Here is a 12,004-nt window from a genome sequence, read left to right as displayed (position 1 = left end):
GGGAAGGCAGTAATCTGTAGTCAATAAATAGTAGCTCTATTTTCCAAAGCTTACTGGCCCCTATAGGGATTGAACCTAAAGCCTTGTCTTCATTAACATGATGTTCCAACTCATCAAGCCAATTAACTCCTGGCAAACTAGTAATGATTTGATCCCAGTGGAAGACCAGCCCCCTCCTTTCCTGAAGGTGGGTGGTATTTGGAGGCACAGAGGTGATCCAAAGGCGTACAACTGGATGCAAAATTTTGTAAAGGCTGGAGCGCTGAATTTGAAGCTGGAAGATCTAGATTCAAATCCTACCTTTGACACTCACTAGTTGTATGTTCATGGGCAAGTCATTTAATCTCTCATCTGTACCAATAGTTGTAATATCTTTCACATGGTTGTTATGGGGCTCAAATAAGATTTTGCATATAAAGTACTTTACAAACTTGGAAGCACTATAGAAATGCCTATTATTATTATTATTATGGCAATGATAGACGAGGTGGAACTAGAGCTAAGGGACTGGCATCCTTGATCCCAAGAATCCTGCAGGCATGGGGGAGGGGACAGAAGGGAAATTTTCCTTGGATGTGCTCCTGACAGTAACATCTGAGGGTCTCCACCACACAGCTCCAGTCCCTTCTCCCCTCCTTCTTATTGCAGCCTAAGCCACAATAGCATCTCTCAGGAGGATGCTCTGCTCTTCACTGATGCTCTCTCCACCTGCAGACAGGCCCATGAAGTCTCAGTGAGGTGAGTGACTCACCCTCCAACTTTACTTTTTCCACTATTCGAGGTTGGGGGCCTCCTCTGTACAGGGAGGAAGGGGAAGAGCAACACTTACTCACCTCCCTATCCCAGTCTTTTGGGCCTTGACGTTTTTGTAGAGCAATGGGAAGGCCGTTGGACTGGGCGTCAGAAGAACTCAGCTGTAGTCCTGGCTCTGACACTTGCTATGTGACCTTAGACAAGTGCTTTTCCTTCTTTGGACTTCAGTTTTTCCATATATACAATGATAGGGTAGACTAGATGATATCAAAGATCTGAAGTCCTGTGGTTCATCCTGAACCTACTATCCTATCCCTTGTTCCCATAATCTATTTCTATCCTATGCTCACCCCTTCTCTCTATGCAGCCTGGATCCAGAGCGGAAGTTTTTGATACAGTTCACCAAGGACCAAGAGCCCAGAAAGACCCTGAGGTAATGCCAAATTGTGGTGGACAGAGAGGGGAAGGGAAATTAGAACTTTCTCCTTTGCTGGTTAATTCCTCTCCATTTCACCAACCATATCTCTCTTCCTTCAAAATCCTGCCAACAAAATAGAATGAAGAGAACACTGAATTTAGAGCCAGAAGAGCTGAATTCAAATCCCAGCTCTGCCATCTGGGGGATCTTGGGCAAATTCCCTTTTCTTTTCTGGGCCTCAGTTTCTTTCTCTGGAAAATGAGAAGGTTAGATTCCACAACCCTCTGTCACCTCAAGGTCCCCCACTAGCTCCAAATCTATGATTCTGTAACTTCTTTTAGGAAACCTTCCCAGACTGTTACTCCCTAGTTTAGATCATCCCATTGAATGTCCTTTGTTGCATCAGTCCTTGTGTATAACTCAAACCACATTCATTTCAGCTTTTTTTTAAAAGTTTTATTGGGGGCAGCTAGGTGGTGCAGTGGATAGAGCACCAGTCCTGGAGTCAGGAGTACCTGAGTTCAAATCTGGCCTCAGACACTTAACACTTACTAGCTGTGTGACCCTGGGCAAGTCACTTAACCCCAATTGCCTCACTAAAAAAAAAGTTTTATTGATGTGTTTTATTTTCACATTTCATACAATTGTAGATTATTCCCACTTCATGAGAGGTCTCTTGTAACAAAGTATAAAACAGTTGTGTAAAACTGATAATATAGTAACCCCATCTGGAAGCGATGACATTTCCCACCCACCCCCATTCCCCTACCCCCTGTCTGAATTCAAAAAATAACTAACAGAAATGTCTTTTTCTCCTCCCACTCCCCTGCCCCATTGGGAAGGAAAGGAAAACAAATTGCTTGTAACAAATATGCACAAACAAAACAAATACCATTGATGACTATGTATAAAAATATGTGTCTTATTCCACACCCTAAACCTATCACCTCTCCAGAATGGCACTTTCTGGCATCATGAATCATCATCATATTGATCATAGTCATCTTAGCTTTTTCATGTGTTTGTCTTGTCAGTGTTTTGATGCCTCTTCCATTAGATCAGAAGTTTTTAACCCTTTTATACCATGAATCCATTAGCAGTCTGGTGAAGCCTAAGGCACCCTCCTCTGAGTAATGTTTTTTTGTTTTGTTTTGGTTTGGTTTGGGTTTTGGTTTGGTTTTTTTTGCAGGGCGATTTGGGTTAAGTGACTTGCCCAGGGTCACACAGCTAGTAAGTGTTAAGTGTCTGAGGCCGGATTTGAACTCAGGTACTCCTGAATCCAAGGCTGGTGCTCTATCCACTGTACCATCTAGCTGCCCCTGAGTAATGTTTTTAAATGCATAAAACACAGAAAATGACGAAGCCAATTACATTGAAATATGTTTACCAAAATAGTTTTAGAAAACAAGTTCATAGATCTCAGGTTAGGAACCTCTGCATTCCCCAAGGGCAAGGACCCATTTGTTTCCTGCCTTCTTCAGCCCCATTCTCTACATTAGTTCAGGTCTTTACCCACAGTGAACTTTTCATTCAGTGCTGAGGAAACAGTTGGAGTTTAATAAACACTCAGCTCATTCTCAGGCTGCAGAGTTGTCGCTCTGATAAGCCTGACCATGATCCCCCTCCCCTTTTCCCCTTTCAGGCTGACCAGATTCAACCTCCAGCAGCAGCACATCACTGGGCTGGCCAAACTGATGGAGAAAGGGCTGAAGCTGACTGATCTCATGTAAGCCACCAAGACCAACCTTTGAACAGAGCAAGGGAGAATGGGAGTAGTTGAGAGGAAGGGAAGGGCTCCCAGTTAGGAAGCTTTCATAGGCTCCAAACACATCAGTGATATCTTAAAGTCATGTTTTATTAGTAACTCATTCTTGGCTCTGCGCACAGTATATTGAATAAATATTTGGTGAATTGAATTGGATTTATGCCATATAATGGGGTGTGCCTAGCAATGTGGTGTAGTAGGAAGAACTCTGGACTAGGAGTCAGAACCCTTGAGCACTAGTGCGGGCTCTGCTGCTGCTGATACCTAATGTATCCTTGGGATCAAAAGATTTAGAACTATTGGGAAACTTAGAAATCACCTGGTCCACATCCCTCGCTTTACAAAGGAGGAGGAGAAAGCAGGCTGAGTCCCGCGGGGGCTGAGTCCCAGATCTCTGTCCCCAGAAGACATCCTGAGATCTAGCCTTGCCAGGTTGCCCAAAATGTTGCTGGATTTGGAGTCAGAGAATCTTGGTTGGTATCTTGGCTCTGCTACTTACTAGCTGTGTGAACATGGGCAAATCACTCAACCTCTCTGAGCCTCAGTTTATGAGGAGGCTGGACTGAATGATCTTTAAGGTCCATGAGGTCCAGAAAGGGAAAGGGCCTTGCTTATAGTCACAGAAGTAGCAGAGCTGGGATCACCTTCCTAAAGGAGCAACTATGTCCATACACTCAGAGCAGTGGCACCCCAGAATAGTGGCTCTAGTCCAGGGTTCCAGCTGCTATCCACCTACCTGAAGTATCAGCTGAGCAACTGATATTTTTAGGTTTCCATAGATTGTACCATCATCAGCTAAAGGATCCAAGCCCAAAATTGAACTCCGGTGGTCCTGCCAATAAGTAAAAAATCACAATCAGTGTTGACTTACTATTGCTGAGCTTCAGTTTTCTCCCCTACAAAATGGGGATAATAATCCCTGCATTGCCTAATGCACAGGATTGCTTTAAGGATAAAATGGTATTATATGTGATAGTATGTGAAAGAACACTATAGGTAAAAGTAAAGCAGTATCCAATCATAGGGGCATTGTCATCATTATTATTTTGTGACTGGTAACGTCCCATGTGATGTCACTGGAAGATTGGGCAAGGGATGTCTTAAAGAGATGGCCTGGTGCTTTCTCCACTACTTCTCATCCTTCTTCCTATTGTCTAACAACTAGAATTCCTTCTGGGGTACTGTCCCATCCTGGGGCCAGATCCAACTAATCAAGGAAGATATACCACTGCCTCAATATCCCCCTCCCTCTTCAGTTCTCCTCAGGTGACTCTGGCTCCCTGGGGCAGTCCTTATTATGTTCATGGGAAAAATTTGTTTTCCATTCTTCAACCCCTACACTCAGTCTGGGTTTGGGCTTCATTCCAAAATTCTCTATTCCTAGATTGACCAATAATACAGTATCACTGCCAGGGCTACAACTTCTCCTGAATGAAGTAAGGATGCCATCAGGGATACTGAGGATCAGGTATGTCTGCACACAGAATTAGTTAAGTTGGGGAAACCCTTTGATGTATATCAAAGGTGGGATACAGGAAATGGAAGCTCATGACTTGTTTTGTAGTGTCCAGAACCAAGATATCTGGAGTTGTTGGAGTTTTTTATTGGTGCACCTACAACAGTTTAGTTTGATTTTTTTCATATTTCTGCATTAGTCATGTTGTGAAAGAAGAATCAGAGCACAGGGGAAAAACCTCAAAAAAGAAGGGAAAAAACAGTCCAAAAGTAAAAACGTTATGGTTCAATCTGCATTCATAACCTACAGTTCTTTTTTCTGGATGTTGAGAACATTTTCTATCATGAGTTCTTTGAAATTGTTTTGGATCATTGGACTGCTGAGAAGAGCCAAACAGTTTTTTTAAATCATAAATGTATTTTATTATTTTCCAGTTACATGTAAAGATAGTTTTCAACATTTGTTTTCATAAGATTTTTAGTTCCAAATTTTTCTCTCTCCCTCCCTTCCCTCTCCCCTCCCCAAGACATAAAGCAATCTGATATAGGTTATATATGTACAATCAAACCACATTTCTGCATTAGTCATGTTATGAAAGAAGAATCAAAAAAGAAAAGAAAAAGTAGAAACAGTATGGTTCAATCTGCATTCAGAATCCACAGTTCTTTTTTCTGGATGTGGAGAACATTTCCCACCATGAGTAGAACACGTTTTTTTGAAGAACCTAGAATCTCCTTTGACTACTCTATTGCCACTCCTACCACCAAAGAGTTGTTTCTCAGTTTTCTGTGCTCTGTGACCTAAGTCCAAGGAAAATAGACAAGAACAAAAAAGGGACTAAAAAAGTGTTAAATGGGCTTCAGGTTCCCTTTGTCCCCTTCTGGTTCTGAGAAGTCCATATCTGATTCTAATTACAGTGTTGAAGAGCCATGGGTAAAGACAGCCAGTGTTACCACCCTGCTGCAGGCAAGTGTCCAGGCATCAGGCAACATCACCAAGATAAGGTAAGGGAGCAGGGAAAGCACTTAGGGACCCATGGTTTCTAACATCAGACCCCACCATGTAAATTCATTCCTGTCAGCTTTGGGGATGGTTCCATGAATGACAGTGCCTTAGCAATGATGCAGTGGAAAGAATGCTGGATCTGGAGCTAGAGAATTTGGATTTATTTATGGGCAGTTAAGTGGCTCACTGGGTAAAGTGCTGGACCTGGAGTCAGGAAGACTCATCTTCAGAAGTTCAAATCTGGCCTGTGTGACCCTGGGCAAGTTACTTAACCCGGTTTGCCTCAGTTTTCTCATCTATAAATTGAGGTGGAGAAGGAAATGACAAGCCACTCCAGTATCTTTGCTAAGAAAATCCCAAATGGGGTCACAAAGAGTCAGATATTACTGAAACAACTGAACAATTGACCTTGGACAAGTCTTTGTTTCCTCATTTGTAAAATGATGGGGTTAGACTAGAGAATTACCAAGCCTCTTCCATCTCTGATTCTAGTTCTTCTCTTTGGAGGACAGGGGAGAACTGCAAACAGAAAGAGCATTGAGAATTATAGATGATACAAAATAACCCTTTACCCTCTTGTGGCACCGTTATTAAAGAAGAAAATGGATTGATTTGCAATTGAATTTGAGATTTTTTTATTTGAAATTTTTGAATTAGAATTTCTGATCATTAAAGATAGAGAGAGTGGGCAAGGAGTTCTCGTGAAAAGAATTGAAATCAGAAAACCTGGGACTGAGACCCAGCTCTATAATTTACTAGCTTTGTGATGTTGGGCAAGTCACTTCTCCCTGATCTAGAAGATTCTGAAAGTGCCTTCCAACTCTATTATTCCATGATTCTAGGAAGTCAAGGATCATACACTGAAAGAAAAAAATTACTTATAGAGCTACTTAGGAGCAGCATTCAAGGTCATCTAATCCTTGATATATTTTCACTGATATCATGGCATAACATGTAGATTACTCAGAAAGACCTGGATCTGAATTTTGCCTCAGACACTAGTTGTATGACCCTGGACAAGTCCCTTAACTTCTCTGGGTCTCAATTCCTCATCTATAAAATAGGAAGAGTTAGACTTCATGACCTCTGAGGTCCCTTCTAACTTAAAATCTGTGATCCTATAATAATGTAACTATAAAGGTCCAGATAGAAGACTCTCCTCCCTCTACCTTTTCAGCTGCCCCCAGTTACATCCCTTCCTCTTAGGCATAACCCTCTTCCCCCTAGCATCTCCAGAGAACATTCCTTCCTCCATATTGAAGAGGCATTTCCCCAGCAAACAAAGAATTCTGCAGCCACAACTTTCAGGTAAGTTCCAGTAGTCCAGTGGGTCTTCAGCATCTCCATGTTGTGGTAGACTGAGTCTAGGGTGAGTGGGGTTGGGGTGGATGGACTGAAGCCCAGGGGTAAATAAAGCCCCAAGAGCCCTTTCCATGGTTAATTTCATCCCAGGACTCAGTAGAAGTCCTTCTTATCCCATGGCATGGAGATTGGATCATTTCATCTATTAACCTTGATAAGTCAATATTAACTTGATATATACCATGGCATTATTAAGTGCCCTGTTTCAGAGTTATATAGACAAGTCTATCCCCTGGGCAGAGCTGATGGCTATTTTGCCCATATCAAGATGATTCTCTTGACCCATGAGGCATGTACTTTGAGTTCTTTCCACAGGAACAGGGATGGATTGCACGGAGCCATCCATATTCTCTCTGTCCCCACCTAGTGGGCAATTGCATGCACTGATGAAGTTGCAGCCTATAGAACAGAATTATAAATCAAGGAACTCAACTCAACTCAACAAACAATTATTTAGCGTCTGCTCTGTGCAGAGCTCTAGGCTAGGTTCTGGGGGAAATACAAAGTTTAAATGAGGCATAGACTCTACTTTCATAGAGTCTATAGTCTGGTAGGTGAATATAACATAAACACAATAGTTACAATACAAGATAAGACAAGTCAATTGGAGTGATACAAACAAGGGCATTGTGAGATCTACAAGAGAAAGGTCCCAAACTTACAGTTTCACTTAACAACACTGGAGGGGCCTATCATGCAGGAATTCAGATACACTTTTATTGAAGCTGCTTGCATCTTCAGCCTGGGTCACTTCTAACTTTTTCTAAATCTACCTCCCCCTTCTATTTCTTCTCTTCTCTCTTTTTCTCCTTCTCTTTCTATTACTCTTCTTTCTTCTCTTCTTCCTCTTCTTTCCCTTCATCTCTTCTTCCTTTTCTCATCCCCTCCTTCTCCTTTTCCTCTTTCTCTTCATCCTGCTCTTCTTCTTTCTTCTCCCTCCTCCTCTTTCTCCTTCTCCTCCCCCTCCTTTTCCTTTTCCTCTTTCTCTTCCTACTTCTCCTCTTCCTCTTCAAGTTTTTCTTCCTCTTCCCCTTCCCTCTTCTCCTTCTTCCTTTCCTACTCTTTCTCTTCTTAATTCTCCTCCTCTTCTTCTCTTTCTCTTCCTCCTCTTTTTCTTCCCCTTCTCTTCCTCTTCTTTCCTCTCCCCTCCTTCTCCTTTCTCTTCTCTTCGTTCTCTTCCATTTTTTCCTGTTCCTTTTCTTCTCTCTCCCTCTTATTTTTCCTCCTCTTTCTCTTCTTCCTTCTCCTCCTCCTCTTCATCTTCTTCTTCCTTTTCCTATTCCTCCTACCTCTCTTCTTTTCCTTCTTTTACCTTTTCTACTGTTCCTCCTATTCACCAGCTGGAAGTACAGTAGCAATTCATGGCAGGATACTATTGCTGATCAACACAAAGCTTTGATCTGCTCTATTTCCAGCTTGGGCCACTTTGCCCTTCCTTAGGCAGCCTACTGCTCCCTCATCCTCTCTTTCCCAGGCCCAGTGGCTCACCATATTGGTTAAGGACTTAGTGTGGACACCTGATTGGATTTAACCTTGCAACCAGAACTGCTGGGCTCTTATTGTCCATCAACTCCAGCCTCCCCAGAGCAGAGTTGGACACTCTTGGCCCCCTTTCACTTTCAAATGAAATTCCAGAGGGTCTTTGGTGACCATAATTGAAAGTCCATGTTGGGGGATTTCCCCTCTAACATCCTATTAGTAAAGACTTAACTTGACATGTTCATCTGGAGCTTACAGGTCCTAGCAACCCTGAACTTTATGTTAAAACCCACTAAGAGAAGGATCCTTAACCTTTTTTGTGTCATGACCCTTTAGCAAGCTGGACCTATGGACCCCTTCTCAGAATCATGTTTTTTAAGGCATAAAATGCACAGGATTACAAAGGAAACCAATTATATTAAAATGCGATTGTTAAAATATTTTTTAAAAACAACTTCATGGACCCAAGGCTAAGTGATGAAGCCCATAATGAACCCATGACTTTCCTGAATTTGCATATGATCCCTTCCCGTGGAGGTGTTTCTGTAAATCACCTCCTCTAAGAAGTGAAATAATTTCTTAAGGCTGAGAAGAGCTGAAGAGAGACATAGGATTATAGACCTTATGTAAAAGAAATGTAAGCTTTTTAAGGGCAGAGACTATCATTTTGTCTTTGTATACCCAGTACCTAGCAAAAAGTAGGCATCTTGTGTAATTTAGCTGAATCTCCTTTCCCCCATTTTCCCTACAGATTGGCCCAGTGTAACCTAGGAGCCAGCCAGACCTTTCCTTATAAACTGGCCGAGTATGACCCAGGAGCCAGACAGACCTTTGTCATCAGTCAGGTGGTTGAAAAGTACCTCAGACTACAGGAGCTTAGGTGAGTATATCTCTAAGGCTCAGTCCCCATTTATCTTTCTACTCCTTGGTTATGTCAAAAATCCTGGTCTAGGTGAGCCAGTGACCTTGGTACAAGCTCCAAATGTCTGTCCCTTGTGTTGTATCAGAGATTAGGAGTACTAGTGGGGGCAGCTAGGTGGCGCAGTGGATAAAGCACCTGCCCTGGATTTGGGAGGAACTGAGTTCAAATCCAGCTTCAGACACTTGACACTTACTAGCTGTGTGACCTTGGGCAAGTCACTTAATCCTCATTGCCCTGCAAAAAAAAAAAAATTAAATAATAAAAGTACTGATTAAGTTCAGGAAGACCCACGTGGTCTACTTCCACATCCCAAAGGGGATAGGACAATAATAACCAACAACAGAGAAGGCTGAACTGCCCAAATCTCATTTTGCTTCTGGGTTTTGTTTTGAGTTTGTTTGTTTGTTTGGCATTGGCAATGACAGAACAGAAATGACTAACTGAGAATGAGGAGCTAGGAAGAGACCATCCAGTTGATGAATTCAAGTTACCTGACCTAGATAAGGTATATCCTCAGGTGGTAAAACTGCTGTCAGTGATATCTGAAAGGTCATAGGAGTGAAAAAAAAATTTTGTCAATTGAAAAAATAATTTTTTAAAAGATCGTGGTAAATGGGAAAATTAATTCCATGGAGAAGAGCACATTAACCCTTTCCATAAAAGGGAAGAGAACAGAATTTGTAAACCACATAGGCCTGTGAACTTTAATTTCTGGGAAAATTCTAGAATGGATCATTTAAGAGATGGTCAATGGGGGGCAGCTAGGTGGCGCAGTGGATAGAGCACCGGCCCTGGAGTCAGGAGTACCTGAGTTCAAATCTGGCCTCAGACACTTAACACTTACTAGCTGTGTGACTCTGGGCAAGTCACGTAACCCCAATTGCCTCACTAAAAAAAAAAAAAAAAAAAAGAGATGGTCAATGAATATCTATCAAAGGAAGCAGTATCAAGAAGAGCCAGCATGGCTTCCTCAGGGACAGGTCATGCCAGGCTGACATCATTTCCTTTTTTGACAGGGTCACTAATTCTAGCAAATTGGGAGAATGCTGTAGATGTCGTTTTAGATTTTGGCAGCTATGTGGTGCAGTGGATAGAGTACTAAGCTTGGAATCAGGAAGATTTCTCTTCCTGAGTTCATATCTGGACTCAGTCACTTACTAGCTGCGTGGCCCTGGGCAAGTCACTTCACCCCGTTTGCCTCAGTTTCCTCATCTGCAAAATTATCTGGAAAAGGAAATGGCAAACCACTGAAGTATCTTTGCCAAGAAAACCCCAAATGGAGACAAAAAGAGGACACAATTGAAAAACAACTGAACACTTAGATTTTAGCAAAATATTTGCCATACTATCTTGTGGGAAAGACAGAGAAAAGTGAACCAGATGTTAAAAGCAATTAGATGGATTTGGAACTAGCTGAGGAATCAGACTCAAAGTGTAATTGTTAATAGTCTAATGTCACCTTAGCCAGAGGTCTCCAATAGAGTACCCTCAGGGACCTACGTTTGACCCTATGTTGTTTAACCTTTTTATCGTTGACTTGGACGAAGATATAGGTGGCATGATCCTTAGATTGGTAGATGACACAAAGCTAGGATGGCTAGCCAGCACACTGGATGACAGTCAGGATCCCAAAAGAAGTGTTGATCTAACCCCACCCCAATCAATAAACTCCAGTGGCTCCCTGTCACCTCCAGGATCAAATATAAAATCCTCTGTTGGCTTTCTTTTTTTTGCAGGGAAGTGGGGGTTAATTGACTTGCCCAGGGTCACACAGCTAGAAAGTATCAAGTGTCTGAGGTTGGATTTGAACTCAGGTCTTCCTGAATCCAGAGCCGGTGCTTTATCCATTGTGCCACCTAGCTGCCCCTGATAGAAAAGGGTTTTAAAAGCCAACAGAGGGGGCAGTTAAGTGTATATGTATATATATGCACATACATATATATGTATATATACATACATGTGCATATATGTGTGTATGTGTATATGCACATATACATATATGTGTGTATATCTCTATATCAGTTTGTATGTTGTCTCCCCCATTAGATTGTAAGCCCCTGGAAGGCAGGGAGTCTTTTGCCTTATTTTATATCTCCAGCACTGAGCACAGAGCTTGGAATATAGTAGATGATTAAAATATGTTAACTGACTGCTGACAAGCTAGCACATTGTGCTGAATCTAGGTAAGATGAGATTCAAGAGAGGGTAAAAGCCTTACATTTAGGTACAAAAAGATAACCTTCACATGGACAGATAGCAGTTGTTCTGAAAAAGATCAGGGTGTTTTTTTTTTTTCATGAAGTATAAGGTCAATATGACTTGGCAATGTGATGGGGAACCATCAGAAGCTAATGCCATCTTGGACTACATTAAGAGAGTCATGGAAGGGCAGCTAGGTGGTGCAGTGGATAGAGCACCAGCCCTGGAGTCAGGAGTACCTGAATTCAAATCCAACCTCAGACACTTAACACTTACTAGCTGTGTGACCCTGGGCAAGTCACTCAACCCCAATTGCCTCACTAAAAAAAAAAAAAAGAGAGAGAGAGTCACAGGTTCCAGGAATAAGGAGATATTATCAGTGTTTTCTGCCCAGGTCAAATCACATGTTGTCAGCAGGATGGTAAAGGGGCTTGAGCCCATCTTATATAAGGATTGATCAGAGAAGCTTGGGGTGTTTAGCCTGGAGAAGAGGCTCAGGAGGGACAATTTAAGTATTTAAAGGGCTGTCATTGAAAGGACTATCATATGGAAGAGGGATTAGACTTATTCTTTTGGGGCCTGTAGAAATAAAACTAGGAGCAATGGGAGAAGTTACAACAAGGAAAATGTAAGTTTGGGGGCAGG

At 42.1% G+C, this 12,004-nt stretch overlaps 1 protein-coding gene across 3 annotated transcripts in view; it reads left to right on the top strand.

Moving 5' to 3' along the window:
• NLRC5 (NLR family CARD domain containing 5) overlaps positions 1-12,004 on the top strand; it is a 98,642-nt gene that overhangs the window by 75,410 nt on the left and 11,228 nt on the right. For all 3 annotated transcript variants that reach the window (XM_043988811.1, XM_043988812.1, XM_043988813.1), the window contains exons 29-35: positions 649-738; positions 1,121-1,186; positions 2,814-2,897; positions 4,321-4,404; positions 5,310-5,396; positions 6,625-6,705; positions 8,990-9,118. In XM_043988811.1, coding sequence (XP_043844746.1) covers positions 649-738; positions 1,121-1,186; positions 2,814-2,897; positions 4,321-4,404; positions 5,310-5,396; positions 6,625-6,705; positions 8,990-9,118 — 621 coding nt within the window. The remainder of the gene's footprint in view (positions 1-648; positions 739-1,120; positions 1,187-2,813; positions 2,898-4,320; positions 4,405-5,309; positions 5,397-6,624; positions 6,706-8,989; positions 9,119-12,004) is intronic.

The sequence above is a fragment of the Dromiciops gliroides genome, chromosome 2 (assembly GCF_019393635.1).
Source record: "Dromiciops gliroides isolate mDroGli1 chromosome 2, mDroGli1.pri, whole genome shotgun sequence".
Taxonomy (NCBI): Eukaryota; Metazoa; Chordata; class Mammalia; order Microbiotheria; family Microbiotheriidae; genus Dromiciops; species Dromiciops gliroides.
The sequence above is the reverse complement of the archived record's forward strand: the minus strand, read 5'-3'. Positions and strand labels throughout refer to the sequence as shown.